We start from the raw sequence: 24474 nt of genomic DNA on the forward strand, positions 1-24474 counted from the left end.
AGAGATGCGAGACTTGATTCAAGTGGTCAAAGTCCACTAATTCATATGACCCGTAAGACTAACAAAGACTTATATTATATATATATATATATATATATATATATATATATATATATATATATATATATATATATATTGTATTTTGTTTCTATTGAGTTTGTGTTTTGTGTTTTTATTCATTTTTAATCTGTTTGTATTTTTGTAATTCATCGATTGACCACAGATTATAAAATGACAGAAAATGATAATGTTCTGCTTCACAGTGTTTAAGGTCCATATCCATATCTGATATGTACTTGACATTATAAAACTGAGAAATGCAGCAAAACCAAAGATTTGACATTTGAACCTGGAACTAGCACATTTTCTTCTTCTACGTGATTAAATGATTAATGGGTGAATAACATTGCCAGATTAGTTTCCTGGGAATCAGTTAATCAATGAATTGACTCATTTTTTCATCACTACCTTTTACCAAATTACAGTCACACCAAACCCAATATGTGCTTTTCATTTGTGTGTCGTCCAACGATATACGTTTTGTCCACTAAACATTTGTGTTGTTCTCAACATCAAAGTGAAAATAATTAGCAGACAGGAGTCCCGTTCGCCCGGGTGTATCAGATGGATTAGTTACAGTTCTGGCTGATATATTAACAAAAGGTTTACAAGGGCAGAGCACTACATGCAAGTTTGGCCTTACGGCTGACCTTACAATGCACTTAGTATCCTGTACAGGGAGTAATGCTGCAGCCACTCCTACAAGCCATTTATTCCAGCTAACGACCGTCAAGCACTCATAAATCAGCATTAGGAACCTCTTTCGCCCTCTCTCTCTCGTTTAGTTTCCCCTCTCCGTGGCTCCCTCCTTTTCTGGGATATTTCTCTCGTGCTTTCTTGTCCTCGCCCTTGTCCACTAATTTTTTACATTTGACCATCTTTAAACCTGCAACTCCTATCGCCCCACGTCTTCTTTGTCCGTGTGTTCATACCCACCTCACCTCATTTTGTTTGTCATGCACTTTTTTCAAATAACTACTAACTCTTTTTTTCCATCTGTCCCTGTCCGTGTGTCTGTGTTTGCTAACCCTTGCATCCTCACCTTTTCCCACCCTTCCTGTTGTTTATGTATAACTCCCCTTACCTCCTGCCATCCATCCTCTCTCCCCACCTCTTTCTGAAAATTCCTTTCCTTGCAGATAGAGACAGCATCCCTGAGCTGTCTAACCCGGTATTGGCACCTCTATTGATTTTAATTAAGCTAATTAGTTCATTATTTGAAGGATCAAACGGGGGCATCCATTACTGCATGGAGAGAGACTGGGGTTAGGGTGGGGGGGTGGGGTCTGGTAAGGGTGGGGGCAGAGAAGTTAATATGGTAATGAAGGCGATCAATTATCACTCACAGCAAAGTCATTAACAACAGCATTAGCATAGTCAACCATCACCACCCTCCTGACCTCCCCTGCTCTCCCTTCCTCACGCTCACTGCCGCTCTCCCTCCAAGCAGCTGCTACACAAGCAAATGTATATGTGTGTGAGAGAGGGGGGGGGGGGGGGGGGGATGAAGGTCACACAGTTCAGAGACTGTTTTCAATGCAGACCTGACTTGAGTTTCCACCTTCTCTCATTGACTTGAGCAGAGCACTCCCGACTCCGAAGGGTCAGCCAGGTTTGGAGCAAGGCATAGTATAGAATAGTATACGGGCCATCCAGCCTAATTATGTTCTTAATCAGTTATGGATAATGCTATTCGGATCTTCCTGGAGAGAAAAAAAGAGAATACATGTATTTGTGGTACTGCTGTGACTTGGAAATATGTGCAATTTTGAACTATGAATTAAAGAAGTGATCATCCTGAAAAGAGGGCTGTTTCTGAGCATTCCAGAAAGGCAACGTCATCGCTCACATTCTACTTCTTTAATGTGCTGGTTTCTTCTAATGGGTCTTAAGAGTGCTACTATAGAGGGGTGCTCCACTTGACAGGAAAAATTATATTCTCATGAGCATTGGATTAAGTCATGAGACCAATTTTCTCATTTGGTTCCTGAGCATTTTAATAGCCCCTGTTCGGTGGTTTATGAGGACTGTCAAAAATAGTCACTTTGTGAATCACACAAAAAAAATTGGAGACTCACATCACAGCTGGAGACATTCCCGGCATCCAGTTAGCAAATGTGTAGTCGTCACTTGTTATCACACATTTGTTTCTTCTCAGATACAAATAAGATCAAATGAATGAGGTCTTCTTATCCTTGTCTCTGATAAACAAGGGAGGTGAAGAAAATGGGATACTTTAATTTAAGCCCCAGCACAACAGAGCACCAGCCTCCAAAATGTGTTTACCAACATGTGGGTCTTTGGAATATGCTGGTATGGTAATGATTTGAGAATTGTGTGGGAATGGCGAGATGACAGGATGAGTGGATCAAAGAGCGGGCCAGTGATCCTAAATGATCCCTCCTGATCTGTTCTGATCTACGCTGATCCCTCCCAGGCCTTCACAGTCCCCCGTACTGCCCTGTAGCCCAGGGGCTAAACTTTGTGAATTAAAAAATCTACCCAACAGACAAACACACACACACACACACACACACACACACACACATACACACACACACACACACACACACACACAGACAACAAAATAGCCAATAGATCTAGAAAAAAAGAGTCTGAAAAACAACTACAGACAAATCCAACAACTTCTTACCATCTGCAGCCTACTGTACTAAAATATGACGACATGAAACAACATATTAACTTCGAGCATGGTTATTTATGTTTTCCTTATTATGTCTTTGAAAGGCAAGTGGACTTTCTAAGAGCACCATCAGGCCAACAAAAGTTGCTTCAGAAGTTGCTCTGTAGCTGCCCTTGCGCCTTTGACCTGCCTGGAATGAAGCAATGGGGAAAAATATTTCTACCGAGATCAATAAAATGACAGTTTTATTGCATTACATGATTACTTATCCGTAAGCTGCCAAAAAGACTGTCCAACGGGAGTATAGCCCAGATGATAGTTTTCCAGAACCTTCAAAAACTCTGCGCTCATAATAATGCTTTTTATTTCAACAGAAAGTTCAACGTTTTCCATATTTCTTCTCTCCAAAGTTTTGAAAAGCTACCTAATATAAACCAATTATTCTCTGAGTGAAACAATGCTGTTTTAGAGTTCAGCTCTCACCGAGACAATACATCTACATCCTTATTCCAGAGCAAACCGTGTCAATGAATACTACCTACCTACTATACCGGATGAAATGAACCAGTGTCATGACTTTAGTTGCTTTTCCACAAAATTATTAAAATAAGTTTGAACCTGGGTGAAGCACCAATTTGGTGGCGTTTATTAAGTCAGTACAATAGTGCCTCATTGGTTATATAAAAGTGGAGAAGCTGAATGCGTTTTAAAGTGATTCTCCAATGACTTCCATATTGATCTGAACTTATGCGTACGAATGGTATTGCCCTGAAACCACAGGTCAAAATAGACATTTACTAGTATTCACAAAGTACTGTTTAATTCAAGTTTATATTGTATGCAGGGAACATGACGATGCTACATCCGTCTGCCGATGACAAATAGACACCAGGCTAATTGCAGCAGTCGAGAAAAGAGAACACAAGCCTTGGATTTCATGATATCCTGACCACAAAACAAACTCTGTTTAGTGTCCATTACAGTTCAACCCTATTGTGCATCAACAAGACCATACACTACGATTCAATCAGACGTTAGCCAAGCTCCTATTACAGAGCTCATTGCATCGTTTACATGGTGGAATGGTCCATAAGTAGCTCTAAATGCTCTTCATTTGATTGGATTTCACATTATGGACATCAGAGCAGAAACACACTATTGTCCCCTGGCTATCCTAATAGACTGTTGAGTGAAACAGTCCATTTGTTTGTATTTGTTTCCCAATCTAGACCCTGAAAACATAGAAAGTAACTTAAACAGACAGTGAGAGCAGTGAGCGCATCGTTGAAGACGGGTGAAAATGAAGATTCAAAAGCTCAGGATGGGTCGACAGTACGACAGTGTTCCTGCACACTGTGTCTCTTTGGCGGTCAAATGAAGCTGCTGTTGTCACAAACAATAACAAAATTGTGCAACTAAATACACTGAAGGACTTTTTGCAACAAGGAGAACGTCATTGAATCCCTTTTCCCGATTTATTCTTTACCTATTCCTTTTGGAACAGGTATTTTTTTTGTCTGCAAGAGCGCTGAATAAATTTGTCTACAATTAAATGACTAAAAACAACACATGTTAAAACTGATAAAGGTCTTGGCCATTCTCATCTCACTTGTATTTTTGCACTATAGTTTGCAACAACAACAACAACAACAACAAAAAATACATATATGAAGGCATATAAAGGCACTTGAGGAATGTAAATGAAGAGAAACTGTGAAGTTATTTAATTGTCTGTTGCTAAAGCAATGCCATACAAGAGAAGTAGGTTTTAGAATGATGAAAGTTAGAAACGAACAGCTTTAAGAATTGTAAAGCGTTGTATTACAATGACCGTTGCACCCAGTGCAGAGAGCACACAAAGCCACATCCCTCTGACCTTCTCGATAATAGCAGATAAGTACTTTGATGGATAAAAGGCCATAATTACTTTTCCGTGTGCAAAATCCACTCAGAAGAGTGAATATTGATGGAAGCCTGGACATAACTGAAATGGAACAATACCATAAAGTCACTACATCAAGTGGTGATGTCTTTATAGTCCTTGATGAAATCTTGGAAACAAAACTAAAAACTAGGTTAGAGCATTTTTGCACACAGCTTTCCATCTCCAGGTCACTAGCAATGACCGTGAATTCATGGCCTCCTCCAGAATGTTGAGAGCCACAAAAAGTCAAAAAAGAAGGGTCTCTGCTTGACTCTTTTCTCATCCTGAAGAATTCGCTGCATCTTCAACACCAATAGGTTCTCCCATTTAAAACAGAAAACTGTTGCATGGCTCTATGCTTGTCCCAATTGCTTCTCTATATTTTCGTTATTCTATGCGGATCCCGCTCTATACAAACAATGAGGGCTTTTCATGTACTTAACTGTGAACCATATTCAGTGTGATCCCTACCGATTATAATCTGTGAAGTTGAAGGGGCCTTGGCCTCGAGAAGTGTGCACAAAGAAAGGATCTCGGAGATAGATACTGCAGAATAAAAAAACAGCCATGAGCTGTTATTTTTCCTTCTCGTTTTCTCTATGTTGTATAAATTCTGCCGTGTTAATGCCCGTTTGATATTTTCATATAGATTGGGTTTATGAGTAGGTATTTCATCCTATTGACATATGCTTTTCTATCCATCCATCCATGCATTATCCAAAATGGCTTATCCTATTCAGTGTCACGGGGGGTGAAGGCAGGTGCACCCTGGACAGGTCACCACACTATCCACAGAATACTAAACATACTAATACTACATTTGTATATTTCCAAAGGATATAAGTTGGATTTGCACCTAAAATTCGTGTTTAAAACCTTTGGAGTGTTTCACCTGAACATGCTGAGCCAGATTTTTATTTATCTTTATCTTTAAGAAAACACAGTGGGAGTCGTGGCAATCTTAAATGTGTTGTCATTGAGAGAACACTGTGTAACATGTCTTCCAAAACTTCTATTGCTCTTTAGGGTATTAAAACCATGATTGTATTTCCTGCAGATTGTTCTCCTGAAGACAAATATACATCAAGGAATGAAATACCATATAGAAGAAGATACATTTGTTTAAAAACAATGATGGGCCAACTATGTCATTAAGCCGAAATACAACAACAACAAAAATCATAAAAAACTTACATCCAAAATCCGATCAGAGGCGCAGAGCTTTATTCCCCAATTGGAATCTTTGTAGTCAGCTTCCTTCTGCAGATCCTCAATGGTCTGCAGCAGCACCTGGTTCTGGTCTGCAAGGTCATTCACATAAGACTGCAGGAAATTCACTTTCTTCTGTAAGAATAACAGCGGGATCAAAGAGTAGTTCATTTGCTTTGTTTTAACGAGCCGACAATACAACCAAGCAGTGTTCTGCTATAATACAAATGGTTTCATTTTATTGAGCCAGTCAAATTATTAACAAGCTCTACGTCCTGCATTAAACAAGAGAGCAGTAAACAAAGTAAAACATTTTGCATCGAAAATGATGGATTACTCTCAGAAACAAAATCCCCCAGTTTTCCTCCAGAGTTACATTGATAAACTACTCCGTATGCTTGAAGGGAAACATGTCTTCATGGACAAAATAGGAAAGAAACATTGTAAAGTTAAGCACTTTGTTTTCCCTTCAATATTCACTTGTGGGAACTACATTGTGATATCTGAGTTTATGATTATGTCCAATGGCCAATACAACTCATCAGGTCAAGCACTAAACCAATCCATCCAAACCAATTTCCTCCCTGCAACTACTTCCTACTTCCTGTTGGGGCCAAAAGTGGGCAGTGAACATACATCGCTATTGCAAATTAGTTGCAATATGAACCTAGTTGCTAAGACTTAGAAACTATGTTCTTCTCTTAGGCTAAGAGACGGAGTTGCAAAGACAGTGTGCCATCTTCCCTGATCTAGAAATGTAGTACACCCTCTTGGCAAGTCTGTGTTTTTTTTAAGTTGACAGATTACAGAAGTGAGATGCATAATTTCCCCAAGATTCATCAAATGTCAACGTGAAGTCAGCTCTCACTTTGACAAACAAAAAAACAAGGACTATACGCCTCCAATGATGGCCTCACGAGGGAAAGATGAAAGCTCCCCAGACAAGCAGGATATCAAAATCTGAAAATGGGATATTTTATTTTGCTTCATGCAACCCGTGTGTCTTTAAAATAGTCCCATTGAAATTAAGAATCAGATGAACTGGGAGAAACAAGGGGTGGGGAATCGATAGTCTCACAGGGCGGGCTGTAAATTATTTTACTTTGTGGCAAAAATACACATCTGACGACAACTGCCAGAATGAAAGAGAGGCCACAGGCTCTGATTCTACCACAGGTGCTCCATGCCGTTTTAACATCTGGAGTAGGACCCACAAAACGAGAGCAGCAACATGTTGCCGACGAGGGAAGCTGTGTAAAATGTGCAAGGTATCGGAGCAGAGGATGCTCTTACATCCGATTTACAGCAGTTCTGTTGTCTTTTGTGGAAATTATTCACCTGCTCTAGTTTTATGTTTAGTTTATTAGGGGTTAGAGCAGCCTCGGAACGATGTTATGACCTGATGTTATGACCGGCTGCTTTGTGTCTGGAAGAAAGCACTTCTACGTTTACATTTTATGCTTTAGAAAAGAAAAGGTCACCTGAACATGCTCCAACAATGATATCATGTAGCAAATGCTCACACTCCTTCTGTACGGTGTTCCAGGTTATCTCAGCTTTTTATACACTTGTTTCAGGGATTGCACAGGTAGCCAGACAGCATGTACACAGACAATGATAGTAGCTCTGATAAAAGGGAGTGCCACTGAATTTCAAAACTATTTTGCCTTAGAGGAGTACCTGTACATCTGTGTTCATAAAGCGTCTGTCCCCTAAAGCCAAACAAAGTCAACAAGCGGTTTATACCGTCCCCTGGTGCATAATACAACACTGATGTACAGCTTCAGGTAGAGTGACTTTACAAAATGTTGTAGATAGATGGCAGTATCTAAGATAACATTCAAATGTATATATATATATATATATATATATATATATATATATATATATATATATATATATATATATATATATATATATATTTGTATGTCTACGGCATTTTTGGTTTCCCGTTTTCCAGATGTGGAGCAGCCATCAGTGATTGTGATGGCCACACCTGCTGCCACACAGCTGATTTCAATGCGAGTAACCCTCCAACACGCACCGTAGGTTTGTTTATAGTTTACACTGTACAGTTCTTTTACTCCTCAGAGTGTATTGACCTTTTGACCATAGATTGTTTCTCATATATTAGTTAAGTGGGGCTTTGTTTTGATGAATTGCTGAAATATGCATATTGATGATAACTGCTTTGGTTTCACTTAATGTTTAGTTTGGTTTACGCTAACTTAGCATAGCCATGCTTAGGTTATGTTTAGTTGACCTCCTGTGTGGGCCTAGAACTTTGTTATATATATGTATATATCATGTAAGTTGTTTGCTCCATTTTTGGGTTAATAAAACCCTCCTTTTGAAATTCCACCTGCGGCTCCATTTATGCCTGCTAGCTCGGTCCCTTACAGTGATTGCGGCAATAAAGCATAAGAAGAAAAAAAATACTTCATATGTATTCTATAATTGGGAGGTTGTTCTAACATGTTAGGAAACATCATAAACACACAATGGGTTCATGGACGAATGGGCTGTGTGTTTTCAATGGACAAGCTGTATGATTAATTGTCCACATCAACCTTTAGGACTCGGGAGATTCTGAGTTCTAAACACGTAACCTTGTTAAGCAGGCCCGCGACTGGGGCCGGCTGACCGAAACCCATCTCTGAAACCTTGTTACACTTGCTTTGATGCACAGCCCAGCTCACACAGGCTACATTCTGTAGCTAAATGATGTCACATAACAATCCTGATGATTAGAAACCTCGCTTTTTTAAATATGAGCGTGGATCTGTGTTCCTGATCCCTGCCGCTCAGATGGAAACATAATGCAATTTGCCACCTGTTACAAGTGCTGCGGCTTTATGAAAGCACCCCTGTGCTTCCTCCTGTCATTTGTCTGGCAGGACAGAGGTCATCTTCTGATGCACCGGTCACGGTGGACAGGATGCTCTTTGATTTCTATTGGATGGATGACAACCTAATGACAATGGATGTTGGAAGAAAACTGCACTTCCTGTGGAGACTTTGGATACTTAATAATTCCTTTTTTTTGTGAAACATCATTTATGTTGTGTACTTCACCTATTATACAAGGTTTAGTACCCTGGATGGTTACCAAAGGAGGCTGCAAAATACTGTGACAGCACCAGTCTATGCTACAACACAACTTGCATATATTACGGTAGCTAAGAACAACTAATCACAACGTCAGACAACTATGATGGCAGCAGTGGGGTTCGGACCCACGCCTCCAGTGACAAACCTGTAGCAGGTCCTCTCGGGTTGCACTGGTGTCCAGCTCCAGAGTCGCCAACCTCTGCTCGTAAAGTCCTTTGAACTCGTGCACGAGCTGTTTAATGTTGTCCGTCTCCATCCCGGGATGCTGGGCGGCTTCTCTCGGCTCCTCTTGTGAGGGAGAGGTTGTTGATGTTGTCTTTTGGCTCATAGTTGTGCAAGTTTTTTAAGCCTGGCTCGAATAAAGTTTACGCAATGTTTATACGACAAAACCCGCAGGCTTAGAAAAAAGCCCACCTGCTAACACTCAACAGCGTGGCTCGTTCCTCTGGTTGAGTCTGTGCACAGCCTTATTAGTTTACGTTACCAGACGACTGCTGAGCAACCTGAAGGGGAAAACAGACAATGCATGGCGTTTTAAGTGCATGGAAGACATTATCTGTGTTACTTTACGTTAATTACCGTGGTTTCACCAACACATTGGTCGCTATGTGCCGTAACTACAACGGAGGACTTTGAAATCATGAAACAGACCGACGCTTCGCCCCCTGCAGTTTGCCGCTGCGTTGGCGCTGTGTGATCTGATTGGCTCATTTGCAGCATTGGGTTTCGTAAACGTGACGTAGCAGCACACCATTGGTGCGTCTTCTTTAAGAGGCGGTGCATGTCCCCACAACCCGGATATACGGGTTGTTTTCGTTTCATCAGGGAAGACTGGCACTGAGCTCGTCTTTGCTTTGATAACAAATGGGTAATTATAACTTCGTTATGTTGTTTTAAAATGTAAGATTGCATTATTTTTCTTCCACACCCTTGGTAGTCTCACGGGAAGCTTAAATGCGCCACTTCTGCTTCTTTTAAAAGACTCGTGGAATAATATCATCACCTTCCTTGTTGCTGTCTACTGTCAGTGTTGTGTGTGCCCCTCCACCTGCATATTTGCATTTATTATCAAATCGATTGTTGATGCGTATAATGGATGCGGTTCAAACGATCAACTATTATGAATTGGTATTCATCACGAGTCATATGTTGTCAGGTATATTTGCCATCTGCAACTTTGAAGGGAAACCTTACTGAGTGAGTGTTTCTTCCTTCAAGAGATGCTAGACTGCCCATAATTACATTATTCCACTAAATAATCAGTGGCAGAGATCAAAACCTTCCACAAATTAAGGTAAAGTTGATATTATTGATTGTCAAGAGACTAACGTTACTCACCTCTTTCATCCCAATCATTACTCCTCTACTCTTATCTCTCACTTGGTTATATCTCTCTTTTCCACTGGCTTTGACTTCACTGCTCTTGCACCCTCCGCCAAAACCTAATCCCCACTGTGATTATCACATAATGCCTTGGCCTTGTTATCGAAATGGAGCAGATTTGAGTTTTGTTGTTGTTAAAGACTGATGGGCATGGGCTTAAAAAATTAAGAGACAATGTCATTATGAGGAGAATATGGAGCGGCTGGTTGCGTGGGATTGAAGGATAGGCATGTGCCTCTGGAGCTAAACACTTAGTGTAATGAGTGTGTTTTTAAGAGATTCGCTGGAGTTAAATTGGGCTGTGATGTCACTCGGTCATAAGGTCATTTTATACAGTTTCCAGATGGAGGAAAGTGATAAAGGCAAGAGGGGTTATCTGTGCACTCATTTGGAAAGAATTCCACCCTCCTGAATTAGGTTAATAATGTTAGTAATTTAAGAGATCAAAAAGACATCATATTGCACATTCATTTTTTATTCCTGAACAACATGCTCAAGGTTCTAAATTTTAACTTTGATTTCAATAATTTCAAGCTCCAAAATGATCTAATATATCCACCTGTCATCGTCATTTTCAGATTGATTTCTGTCATTTCAGTGCTGCTCTAGAATCTGTACTTACCAGCTATAGACATGATATTGTCAGACAGATGTGTGTTCCTGTTGCAGCTGTTAACCAGTGTGGTTAAATACTTGCATGTGTGTCTCTCCATCATGTTCAGTTGTCACCAAGTATCATATGTCGTATGTTTCATCTTATTTGCAGTGTACTCCCTAATGCGTACATTTTGGCTGGAAAATCAAGGCATTACACTTCCAAACTAACATGAAAGTTGCCTGTAACATGTGGACCTGTCATGATGGGTACAGTTTGCAGAGGCAGCGATTGATTCAGGGATATAAAAGAGGGATTCCTAAAAGTAGGTTCTGTGTAGCAAATTATTAAGTCTCTCATCCTGCAGTGGCCTTCACATTATCAAAGGTTTACTGGAGGCAAAAAGTCCACCTCGGTTTAGATTGTTCCACACTCAATGTAATTGTTACAGAGATAAAAAAATAAAATAAAATGAAAATGTGTTCATGCTTAAGAAATATGCCGATCAAATATTCCTCACTGTAACCCATTTTATTTGCGCAAAGTTAGGCCCCAGTGCTCTCTCTGTGATTCCTAAGGAAGACACAACTTCACTTCTCATTTATTAGCTGTTCCGCTTTTTCTTCCACGTGCATTGTGCCTCTGCCCTTTTAAATGTTTCATTACTTTTTAAGTTGTTTTTTTTGCAAACCCCTGTACTTATTAGTCATACAGCCCAGCATACTCAACCTTCCTACTCATGAAATCAATTAATTCTTCTAAATAATTTACCTTCTGAGCAAACCAGATTAAGCAGAGCACATTTTTTTTGTATGTCAGACGTGCTGTTCTAACTGATGTGTAATTTTTTGTGTTCCGGCATTGGCCCTTACCCCGTGGCCCGGAGGAGTCTTGGGTGATTACAAAAAGGGGAGAGCCTTGATAAAGCATTAGTGTGTGTGTGTGTGTGTGTGTGTGTGTGTGTGTGTGTGTGTGTGTGTGTGTGTGTGTGTGTGTGTGTGTAACACACACACACACACACACACACACACACACACACACACACACACAGCCTGAAGACCCCTCTCTGCATTTGAACGCATTCATTTTTCATGAAACAGACTCATAACAATTAGTCTGGTTACCGCCTGGGTAATCTTAGCGTCCCCGTAATGCCTGTGGTCTGCTGTATGACATCACTCTCTTAAAAGTTCTAAATCTGACATTCTCATCTGTTTTCACAGTGAGGACATTAGAAGGCCATGGCTAATAGGCCTGCACTCGTTCCTAGCGAAAGACGGGCAATAAAGTGAGGGAGCGGGGGAGAGAGAGAGAGGAGAAAAAAAAACGATACTCGAGTGCTCAAAGAAATTTTGTAGGTTCTATTCACCAGAGCTTTTACACAAATTAATTTACGTGAACGAGACAAGAGAATATAAAGTTGTAATCCAGCATGCTTTGCCAATGCGTAGCCTATTTCTTGCAACATGCATTATAGAACACCAAGTGAACGTTTATGCATTATTTCAGCAAATATATGTTGCGCTAACAACCATAGCTAAGTGCATAGGTATCCGAGCCCTGCACCACGCCAGGAGCTTAATCAAGACTGCTGGACACACGGTTTCCAAATGGTGCAAGGCAAAAGGCAAAACGCAATCCCCCCACAGAGATGCTCCACCTTCCCAGCATCCTTCAGTCTTTAGTCCCCTGCCCTAAACACCCACATCCCCTCCCTAGACACCAAAGCCAAGGTCAAGAAGAAAGTGCAGCCTTTTTCCTTCTATAGGCTATTCCCTGGATGCCCGCACCTCTGTGAGGCTAAGCCGCATATGCTTCGGGAATGTCCCCTCCTCCTTTATTGTGACCGTCAGTCTCAAGGTCAGCTCCAAGGGAGAGGTTGGTGCTTATCTGTTTTTCCCCCCTCCCTCATTTTTTACCTCCTTAGCTATCTTTGCCCCCAGTTTTTTCCCCCTTCACTGTATCAGCAGACAGTAGTTCAGAGCTCCTAGCGGATGGTTTCTTGACTCGTTGTCTGGCACGTCTGTCTCTTTGTCTATCTGTATCTTCCTGTTGGGCGGCTGTCATTACCGCCCGTTGTCTATTTTCCAGAGGATCCGGTGCAGCTGCGAGGCTTCAGTCTGACGCTCCGTGCGCTTTTGTTGCCTCGTCTCTTCTTCTCACTGGTCATGGCCCCTTTTGCCTTGAAGCCATGTTGCAGTGTTGCCAGTTAGATTGGATATTGTTGTTGTTGTATGTAAGCTATGGCAGTCAGCCTTGAGTCAGTGTGCTATCTTTGTCAGAACAAGATGCACAGGCTAAGGGAACAACGGGAGGAAACGCATCATCTGACCTGAATCAAAATACCTTTTTAATATTCCAAAGAAGATCTTTTAAAAGTAGTTTACACGGCTTTGATAGAAAAGCAGGACTCCAGATTTTCTGTTGATTTTCCGTGAACTCTTCTCACCTGCCTTCTGACTGCTGCTTGTCAGCTGCCCAACAACCAGGAGAGGGCATTTTGTCTCCGGCTCGGTTGGTTGGCTGACCTGCAACAGAATTATCAAGTCAATGAATTGCATCAGGTGTGTGTGTGTGTGTGTGTGTGTGTGTGTGTGTGTGTGTGTGTGTGTGTGTGTGTGTGTGTGTGTGTGTGTGTGTGTGTGTGTGTGTGTGTGAGAGTGTGTCAGAGAAAGAGTCCGTCTGCAGCACACACACACCACTGCTCTGTAAACACTGACATTGACTGTGACTTTTGACTATTACATAAGGAACATGGATTTCCAGCCGTCCATGGCAAGAGCCCTGTAAATTCAAATGCTTAATTTTTATAGGCAGCCCGGCATTGACTGAAGTGTCTGCTTGTTATATATTTGGCAAGTGCTGCAAGTCTGAAGGGAAGCTGTCAATAGCAATCCCAGCTATTGATATGGCAGTGGGCAGGAGATGTTACTTGGCCCCCGACTCTGGCATCCCTCTGATCCCTCTACATCATAATTACATTAATATTGACAGACCCTTGACAATAGTCACATTACTATTGATAGGTGGCTGTCAATAACGTGTTTCCCCAAATAAAACATATTCATTCATAACTTGTAAACTGCTCGATAAAAGGCTTTGAAAAGAATATTGGACCCGGCCGGGTTTGCTCTCCCGAGAGGGCTGCTATGACGGGGATTTCCTGTGTGTGTGTGTGTGTGTGTGTGTGTGTGTGTGTGTGTGTGTGTGTGTGTGTGTGTGTGTGTGTTACCATGCAATGATAGATTAATTTAGCTCTGTATGAGAGCTCTGCATAGATCAAGGCTACCCTTGACAAACATACATAGTCACACACAGGCACACACACACACACACACACACACACACACACACACACACACACACACACACACACACACACACACACACACACACACAGGCACATAATCTCCACATTTTCTCCCATCAAGGAAAAAACTTTCAGATTAAGCTAAACAAATGGAGCCTGTTTATTGGTTACCATACACAGTCTGACTACCTCTATTTATTTATTTTTTTAAAGCCAAACTCCACTTCCGTCACAGGCGAAGTTCTAGTCACTAAACATGGCAGCATTTCAAATGCAGCTCAATGAATTCGTCACACCTGCTTACTTCAGCGTGAATTCACTCTTTTTTTTCATTCATTTGCTAATTCTAACTTATTTGGTCGGTGTATCCTGGCTCTATTGAAACATCATGAATACACAGATGGTCCTGTGCACCACAATAAACCCGAGCATTGCCACCGCATATTTAAATGTTTTTTTTTTTACCTCCTCGAGAAACGTCTAAAGTGACCATCATCTCGCTCTCTCTCTGTCAAAACTGCCATATTTACCCGGCTGAAATCTCTTTTAAAGCCTCGTGACAAATCCTGTTCAGCGAGACACAAAAGCCACTGTCAAAAAAGGCCTCTCTCTCTCTCTCTCGCTCTCTCTCTCTCTCTCTCTCTCTCTATCAGTCTGTCTCTCTCCCTCTCTGTGGGCCTATTGCTCTGTCTCTCCTTGCATTAGTTAGTCTCCCACTTCTTAAGCGTTTCATTTGAGGAAAGGGCAGATAAAACTGAGGGAACTGGGAGCAGTTTTGGAAACGTATGCAGCGCAAAATAGCCCAGACTTCACAATGGTGGGATCCCATATGGAGTCGACTCTAGGGGGAGGAAAATTGTTCCACATTTGGCAGATGTTTACGGTGTACCAGAGACTGTGCCGTTAGCCTAATCCCTAGTGATGTGATTTGTACACACACCCCTATCTCCAGAGGGAGCCGGCACCAAGAGCCCCGAGCTTTGCCTCCTGTGTGTGTGTGTGTGTGTGTGTGTGTGTGTGTGTGTGTGTGTGTGTGTGTGTGTGTGTGTGTGTGTGTGTACTGGAGAGAGCCGTCTAAGACCCCCTGCTCCTCGGCATTGCGCAGCTCAAAGGTTGCATTAAGGATGGGTTTTACATGTGAAAAGTGATTTCCGCTCCTATGTATAAAGAAAAAATAACCTTCCTAACAGGATGGGCCTCACCTCCAGGGCCTCATTCCTCCCAGCAACCTAGTTGTCCTTTTAATAGTTGTGCCTTTTTTATATATTTTGTTCATGTCCCTGACTTTAATAGTCAAGTATGGAGTTGCCCGTAGGTTTATATGGTATGTAATAATGTAAGGTCACAAGACACTATTATTATTATTTTTACTAGTACTTGTTTAATGGCAGTTTTAGGAGGAACTGTTTTACTATTTTTGTGGTTTTGGCCATTATTTTGGATAGTTTTTTTTCTTCTCCTGTTTCATTTGTTAATGAAAAACCTGTCAAGTCTGATTACTTGCGTGGATGTCCTCGTGCACTTCAGTGGAAAGTGTATTTAGTCAACAGTCAAGTTGGTGTGTATACAGTATCGTGACATACAAACGAAACAAAAATTAGAAGGCTTTCTTTTTATATGTTATTTATTGTGTGCAAAATTAAAGTCCACTCGGGAATTTTCCGAAAAATCTGACTATCATATGAACACTTGTTGGTTGTATTTTTCCAGCAGGTTTGGAAAGCGAGGACGACCAAAAAGGTTCGTCTGGGAGTTCTGTTCCTGAGACCGGTATTGACCCAAAGACCCCAGTACTGCGCATCAGCCAGCTGGACGCCCTCGAGCTCGACTCCTCCCTAGAGCAGCTGGTATGGACCCAGTTCTCCCAGTGCTTCCACAACTGCCGCCCGGGCTTGCTCACCCCGCTGGAGCCTGAACTGAGGGCCCTGCTCCATTTGCTACTTTGGAGATTCACACTGTATTCTAGCAGCGCCACCGTGGGCCAGTCTTTACTGAGTCTACGCTACCACAACACCCGGTCCTCGTCTCCCCGATACAGACCTCTGTCTCGTAGGCAGAAGCTGGGTCTGGCCCTGCTCACTGCGGGTCCGCGCTGGCTCCAGGAGCGCTCCCACAGCCTGCTGCTGTGCCTGAGTTCAGGAGGGCCCGTGTCTGAAAGAGACGGAGGTTTACTCCAACGGGGTCTCCGCAGGTGCCTGACCTTTGTTTCTAGTATCGCACAGCTCGCAATTCTCATCAACTTCCTTGTGTTCCTGAGAAAAGGTCGCCATCCTGTGCTGGCTGAAAGGATTGTGGGCGCTCGGGCGGTTTTCAGCAAACCCAATGTGGTCCGGGACGTCGCCTACCAGTACATGAACCGCGAGCTGCTGTGGCACGGCTTTGCCGAGTTCCTCATCTTCCTGCTGCCGCTGATCAATACAAGGAAACTGAAGGCAACGGTGTTTTCAATTATTTTGGGAGGAGACGGCGCTGACAGGGAGGGGGAGACAGAAGGGCCGGGCGCGTGGAAGGAGTGCGGACTGTGCGGCGATTGGCCCACGATGCCTCATACAGTGGGCTGCCAACATGTTTTCTGCTACTACTGCATCAAAAGCCAAAGCATCGCAGACGCTTACCTCACCTGCCCCAAATGTGGTGCAGAGGCAGGCCAGCCTGAGCCGGTCAAGATGGAGGTGGAGATGGTTGTCAGATGATGATGATGATGTGAAGAGGTTGCCATGACTGAGTTTATTTTGTAATTTCAGGGACTTATTAAAATGTAAAATGGTGGTTGATATCTTTAAAGCCGCATGTATAGAATTCACATATTAAAATACACATGACTGACAACCTTTTGTATTATTGTCCGAATGTATCTTTAAAGTTTATCACAATATATACAAATGAAAAGAATTGAGCTTAACAATCAGAAGATTCATAGGGTAGTCGTGTATGAGTTTATGACTGGACTCCAGTCTTCATGATGTCTGTCTTTCCTGAACACACATAGACCTGGTATGTTTAATATATGTGTGCATATATTGACAATGCTCTGCCCCTTCCGTTTCCATAACTGGACTTTGGACAGAATTATTTGTCTTTGGTGCACTGGACAGACTGCAGAGATCCACACGGCATATATTTGATGAGTGAACGTGTTGATTTATGCTCCAAATTGGTTGCGTGCGTATCTGTGTGTGTGTTTGTTGAAATGGGAATATTTGTTCTGATGAAAAATGCAGAAAGTCAGCTGAATTAATAATGGGAGGAATTTCTGATGCCTCTCATCATGGCCAAATTAGCATTTGTTGTGTATTTTGTGCCTAAATTGTATTTCAACATCATTAAAATTGATAGAGTGCTACCTCTTTGGTGTTTATTTAGTTAAGTGGAGAGAGAGAGATGAGGGAAAGTTATAACAATCAGCACACTTCTCTCTAGACAGGCCCGGTCGTTCTAACTCCCATTATCCGTTTTCACAGCACCCCAACATGCTCAAGATCAAGGGGGCAGCCGGGGGCTTGGATTGACTCACACACACACACACACACACACACACACACACACACACACACACACACACACACACACACACACACACACACACACACACACTTGACAGCCAGCCTCTCTTTTCCCTTGGCCTTTCTCTCTTTTGCTGCCTTTCCATCTCTCCCCCTCTGTAATCTCCAGGGCCCTCGCCCCTATAAGACTGTAGTAAACTGTACCAAAACCCTGGCAGTCGTCTCCTTCCTCGCAGGCGAATTACTCTCTAATCCCTGTAATGAGTCCAAAGATGCTTATTTATGCTGGAGTTAACCTCCACCAGTGAGCCCAGCCCGGGGCCAAACGCACCCCAGCTGAGTGAAGCCTTTCCTGGGCTGACAAGAGAAGAGTGAGGTTGGGCGGGGGGCTACCTCCCACCTCTTCTTCCCTCCCCCTTCCTCTTCTCTCCCGCTCTGATCACTAGGGCTTAATTGCTGATTGCCGAGACGATCAATCGGAACTGCAGGCGTGATAGAAAGCCTATTGCGGAGAGCTGGTCTCAGATCTCCCGGCTCAGACAGCCGTACACACACTTGCACTCAGATGAGGTTAATGTTTCTGTTGAGCGCGGAGGATAGCATGAAATATTTGTCCTCACGAGGTGCATACATGCCCTGAAGAGTACTGGGTAGGTGTACTGACAGGATCTTAAATTATTTATGTTACTTACCATGTGATCTTTATTTCTCCAAGAACTTCCGCAGGTTTGTAGAGCATTATGTGATCGAGTGTATGTACTTGGTGGTGCAAAGCAAAGCTGAATGTAATGAAATGTACAGTTTAAAGCACATGGAAGTATTGAAATAGCCCCTCGATTGATTTAAAAAAAAGAAAAAATGTTCACCTTGAGGTGGGGGTGACAATCCTACATGATGATTGCTTTGACATTATGTACAGAACATAAGGGCTCATTATATGGATACTCGGAGGTCCTCTCACATCAAGGACATCTGACTAATGAATTCTATAGCGATGCATATAGTGTGTAGAGCCTGTAGAGGGGAGACTGTTTGTCAATATTTCATGCAATAAAGTACAGTGAGTCCCAGAAGGCCAAATTACAACGGTTTGAGATTAAGGATGCATATATGATCAACCGTAATGCCACTGGGACATGTCAATGTCTTAACATTCAGGCAGGCTTACAATCCAAACCTTTTTGCAGATATTACTTCGACAACTCCAACTGAAGTCCCCAATCCCCAGGAAAGAGAAAAGATAAAGAAGAAACAGGGCATTAAAGTCCATTAATTGAGTTAGGCCTATGGATTGAATTAGTGGGAAGTTGGAACAGGGCTCTGGAGTTAAGGAAGGTAGCTAGGGCTCCGTTAAGCCTATCTGTCTTTGGATCTTTTCTAATTCACAGGCTCCGTGTGGAGAAGAAAAAGAGGAAGAAGCTTGGATTCCCAGCGGCTATGCAAAGCAATCTGCCCATTCACACACAGCCATTTAGGGAGCAAATTGGCCCTGTGCCCCCTCTGACGAAGGTTTTAAGAGAAAAGGAATTAGGGCGTTGAATCCCTAACTAGATCTCCTTCTTTGATGAGCCTCTTTATCCGCCTGTCCCTCATCTCCATTTCTTTGATGTAAGGCGTTGATTTTCCTGATTAAATAGTTTTTAAAGTAAAAAGCTCTTCTCTTGGCTCTGTAATACCGGGTACTTTACTGTACTTATTGTAGGTCCGTTTGTGTGCATGCTTGCCGAACGGTCCATCTGTGGTATTCTTTAATTGGAACAGAGCCCTTGGGTTGCAGATAATAATAAGGATAGTACAATAGCTTTGATTCGTACATGCATATTTTTCTCTGAGAAAGAATGTTATCATTTAAGCTTATGCCTGGCTTTTACCTCTTCATTTGAAATGGCTAGAAGAATTTAGAAAGCCCTACGCATCACTAATGAAATTAAAGTAAAAACACCTGTGCTTTTTCACTTCAACAAAATTCCATCTCTGATCCTTTAGCTCATGGGGAAAGCTTTTACCTACTTTTCAACAGGTACGGGAATTACACCCCTCTTCTAGTGGGTAGATATTTCCAAATACTGACATGCCTTTCAAAGAGCAAATGACATTATTTCCATGCCAAAAAAAGGATGAAACAAAAAATGCACCATTTATTTGTTGACACCTCCGAGGATTTCTGACACCTGTATCTACTTTTCTTGTGGCATGTCCAATATGTCAGAAGGTTTTACAAGTATCTCTCATATTTCATCTATTCAATAAAAGACATGCCAAACATAAAACACCAAAATTCCTCCAAGGTAGTGAAATCCTAGGTGTGCTCGAGTTCAGGGCTGCAGCCGCTGCAGGTACCTGTGTTATGAGAGTTCTTTCAACACCTGCCGGGCTTTGGATACCACCGGGCCCAATTATCTTAGTCTGCCTCCTCCTCTTAACCACCTCTTCAGTCTGACAGGTCAGGGGAACAATCAATCACTCCTAAAATAAGGAAGTAATTTCCTGAGCTTTTATCGTGGTGTTGAGGTTTTGTCTGGTTGCATTTCACACCATGAGAGAAAACGGAGCGGCACCGGTTTGGGAATATACAGAATTTGACCTTTTCGTCTTTGTTCTCGAGACCCAGGATAATTTGGGATCTATATAGGATCTATATGTTCACCTCAATATGTGCAGTTTGGAAGAGCAAATACAAAGATCAAGAAAATTCAGTTTAAAAAAAAGTCCTGCATCTTATGATACCCGTCAATAAAGGTTATGCTACTGTATAACTTGAAAAAGTTTAAGTGTAGGCTGTATCCTCCTCCACATCAGAACAAAGATATCCCTGAAAGCGTACATGCAGACAGTGGGGAGACTCGTAAACTTGTGTTTTACTGCATCTATCTATTTATCTATCCACCTTTATAACTATTTTTAAATCTGTTGCATAGTTATTTTCAACAGCTGTGTTTACACTGGAATAGTTTATATTAAAATAATTGCTAATCCACTTGTACTACAAACTGTTATTTTTATTTCATACATTTTACCGTCGGATCTCAACATTACATTATATATGTTTCCTTTGTATATATATATTTTTCATTCTGATTGAACATTAAACATTGTTGTAAAATGACTGGACACGAGAGTCATTTGAGGCTGCGTGTAATAACAAAAAAACCCAAAGAGGCACCAGCAGTGAATTTTATATTTCACATCCTCTTACACTAACACAGGGCTAAAGAGATGGAATCAAACTTCACCTGACCTGTCCTCTGATTGGATGAGCCAGGACAGCAGTAGCGAGGGGATTGGACAAACGACCAGAGGGCATCATGGGGGATTATACACAGGTGTGTTGTGGTGGGCCTGGGGTTAGATCTGCCAAAGCCAAGCCTGTGTGTGTGTGTGTGTGTGTGTGTGTGTGTGTGTGTGTGTGTGTGTGTGTGTGTGTGTGTGTGTGTGCATCCTCTAGTCTGTTTGTGTGTTTAGCCATCTCAGTCCTCTTCCTACTGATGTCTAGAACAGACTAAATGAGCAATAATCTGCACACATCCCTCCAGATGTCCCAGTGAATTTCCTGTGGCTTAAGGCGCCAGCTGAGCTCTTTGAAAGTTTTGATAACTTCTGCAAATGTGATTGAACCTCTGCTTGTTCAGGAATGTAGTGCAGGACACAATGTGCTTATTCCAATTTTCCCTCAAAGAGATGAAAAAGGAGGCATGCGCTCGGCTCCGGTACGAGTGCACCTTTTAGTACAATGTAGTGTATGCTTTTTAAGAGAAAGATGTTTGGTGTCTAAGCTGATAACTGAATGTTTAAAAGCATTATTTTTACAAACTTTTTGAAGTTGCACTATTTTAAATTATGTTCACTTTAATAATTGATGGTATTAAAATGATCATAGGATGATATTGTTTGTCTCCAGTTGCATAGATTAAATGTGTCATTCTTTCTTTCTTTTTTTTGTAGCTTTTTGTTCATTGTGGTGATAGATATATTGTATATTGTTGGAGCTCAGACAATTAACTAATTTCTATTTATACATGTAAATTAAATTCAATATTTTATGTTTTGGGCTTCGGGTCATTGTGCAATCAACCAAAGTTGTCAGCAACAACAGAGGAAGACAGTGAAGTGGGCCAAAGCTATATTCGCCATCGCCTGCCAATCAATGCTACAAGGCCCTCGATCCTCACAAGCAGCCAAATAACATGTAAAGTGACATGAATATTTGATAATGTCTTGACAATCTGACTACCATTTCTTCAATTTATTGACTAAATCTAATATTCCAAGTCCCATAACCAAGTTGAGAACGAAAATATGAAAGAATGTAAAACAGAAACACAATCATGACCGTGGATGGAAATAATTTCAATAACAGCGTCATGTCGGCATAGAGAGAAGCATCAACCCTGCATGTAAAGGTAATATATGGAGTTTCTGTCAGGGAAAGGTAACAGGAATTTCTAAATTACATGTGTAGGCAACACACTGAACAATGAGAACAGCAGGCAGAAAAAGCCTAACCCTGTTAAGTATGAGGCTGCCGGGTAATGACAATGTATTTGTGCATTTCAGCATCTTGGAATCTCCGGCTTGCCGGGGAAGGAAGAAATATAATTTCTGTGGTTGCCATGGATACTCGTGTGTGAAGGTTTTGCTGCGAGTCTCGACTCCTCCAGGAGATCAGTGAACCGCATGTGTCAACCAGCATTAACCTGCTCAGTCCAACAGATGCACACAGACACACAAGCACAAGAAAGAATAATAAACACACACACACACATGCACATTAACCTTCTCATCTCGACACAGACTGCAGTACAAACTGAGCCGCAGCCTCTGAACACACAAACACACAGTTGTGAGTACAGTTACGCATTGTCGGAGCCGATATACTCTCGAGTGAACACGGAGCCGTACCCTAAAGGAAAAAACTTTGATTATGATGTTGTTCTGTTGTACTACATGAGGTCTAAACCTCCACTGTGGAGTCCAAACAGACAAAGTCCTTCCTCCTAAAGACTCTGATACTCACAGTACACGGCATCACAGGCCAGTCAGCACGGCCACGATGAAAGAGGGAGACGCAACCAAGACAGTGAACTAATTATCTGTCAACTTAAAGAACAACGTGAGAGAAAAACGTAAAAAATGAACAGTGGCATGTGGAATCAGTAAGTGCAGCGATAATGGGAGGTGGAAGAGGGGAAGCGTGGATAAATGCAATGTAGCACAAACATGAACTTAAACCAAAAACAAAATACAGGTCTGCAGGGATGTTTTTAAAAGAGCACTGGGACACCGGGCCCAGATGTCAGTGTTGCAATTTTACTGATGACGCTCTGCCACTCAAAGTAAAACAATATATATGCATACTGTAACTGACCCTGTCGGAGCCGGGTTAAGTATAGTGTGGCATAAAATGCAGCCTGTGTTTCACATTATGCTGGTGTCTTTTTTTTTCTCAGCTAAACCCTTGAAATAAAGTGAATTTAAAAAATCATCAGTTCTTCAGGATTAAGGCTTTTGTGGTTTGGCGAAAGTGCAATCCCTCCTCTGGGAGAGAAATGCCAGGTTATTTAATATGAGAAATTTATACATTAAAAAAAAAGACATGAATTGAGGCCTCAAACCTTCTGAAATTGTAATCAAGAATCAGTTCCCAGGCATTTTCCTAGTCTCTGTTTTCATCCTCCTCGCAAACATGCCATACTTTTCTCGGCAGGGCCCCTGACTGACACTCTGGGCTCATTGTCAAGTATTATGTTCTCGAGTGTTTGTGCTTGTCTTCTGCGCCAAGCTGCTGGAGTCCGCTCGGCCCCTCCACAAAGGCCTACACAGCGTTCAGCGGTCCTATCTCTGCTTGTCTATCTCGGAGCTCGCCGTGTTTCCCCTCAAAGTCAAATTAAAAAGGTATGCCAGAAAAGTGAGCGTATCTGCAATTCAGAACACATTTTTCTATCAGACAGGAGATATATTGCCGACTAAGTATTGTCAGATGTTGGCAAATTCCACATATTTTTCATATCCGGCCCCTGAAACTTGGGGCCGCTTCAAGATTCAAGGCACATCATCGACAAAGACTCTGTTTGACCTTAGGAGCACAGGCAGGAATGGACCAAATATCCATTCTGTTTTCTACGAAAATATTTTCTCTGATATAAATGCAATATCACCAGCCATAAATCATTTAGGAATTCATTTGGAAATCATTTGAAAAACACATTTATTTGTGGGGTGTTCATCAATAAACGTGGCTCCTGTGGAAAGTTTTATTTATATATTCATGCATTCAATAGATTCAGTTATTCATGTATTCACTCATTCACAAGGCCTAGTCAGTGGCTATGCGTCAGGCCCCTGCGTGTGCCCGTTTATGTGTGTGTGTGTGTGTGTGTGTGTGTGAGTGTGTGTGTGACCTGCGGCGTAGTCCTGCTATGCTGCGGGCTAGTGCTGTTCCCCAGGGGGCTCTCATCTTTTACTGAGCCCTGACAGAAGATGGAGGCTGGGAGAGGGGTCCGCTGCATTAAAAAGCCTTTACCTAGCTCTGATTTATCACCTCTGCCTCACACACACATACACACACACACACACACACACACACACACAAAATTACACACGCACACAAACCCGGCTGCCAACCCCACGCCATCTCACCGTTCCTCGCTGCGGCTCGACTCTACACTCTATCAAACACACAGACATATAGATGCACACAAACATACACACACACAAACACACACACACACACACGCA

At 42.0% G+C, this 24474-nt stretch overlaps 1 protein-coding gene across 1 annotated transcript; it reads left to right on the forward strand.

Moving 5' to 3' along the window:
- Window positions 1-12421: 12421 nt before the first annotated feature.
- On the forward strand, window positions 12422-17265 carry pex2 (peroxisomal biogenesis factor 2; the record flags this gene model as incomplete). Its single annotated transcript, XM_079234361.1, is given in 5 exon segments — window positions 12422-12448; window positions 12451-12545; window positions 12547-12634; window positions 12636-12786; window positions 15950-17265. Coding segments are annotated over 5 exon segments (1341 nt in total). The 3' UTR covers window positions 16930-17265.
- Window positions 17266-24474: the final 7209 nt, after the last annotated feature.

This window comes from Taurulus bubalis, assembly GCF_910589615.1.
Source record: "Taurulus bubalis genome assembly, chromosome: 18".
Classification (NCBI taxonomy): Eukaryota; Metazoa; Chordata; class Actinopteri; order Perciformes; family Cottidae; genus Taurulus; species Taurulus bubalis.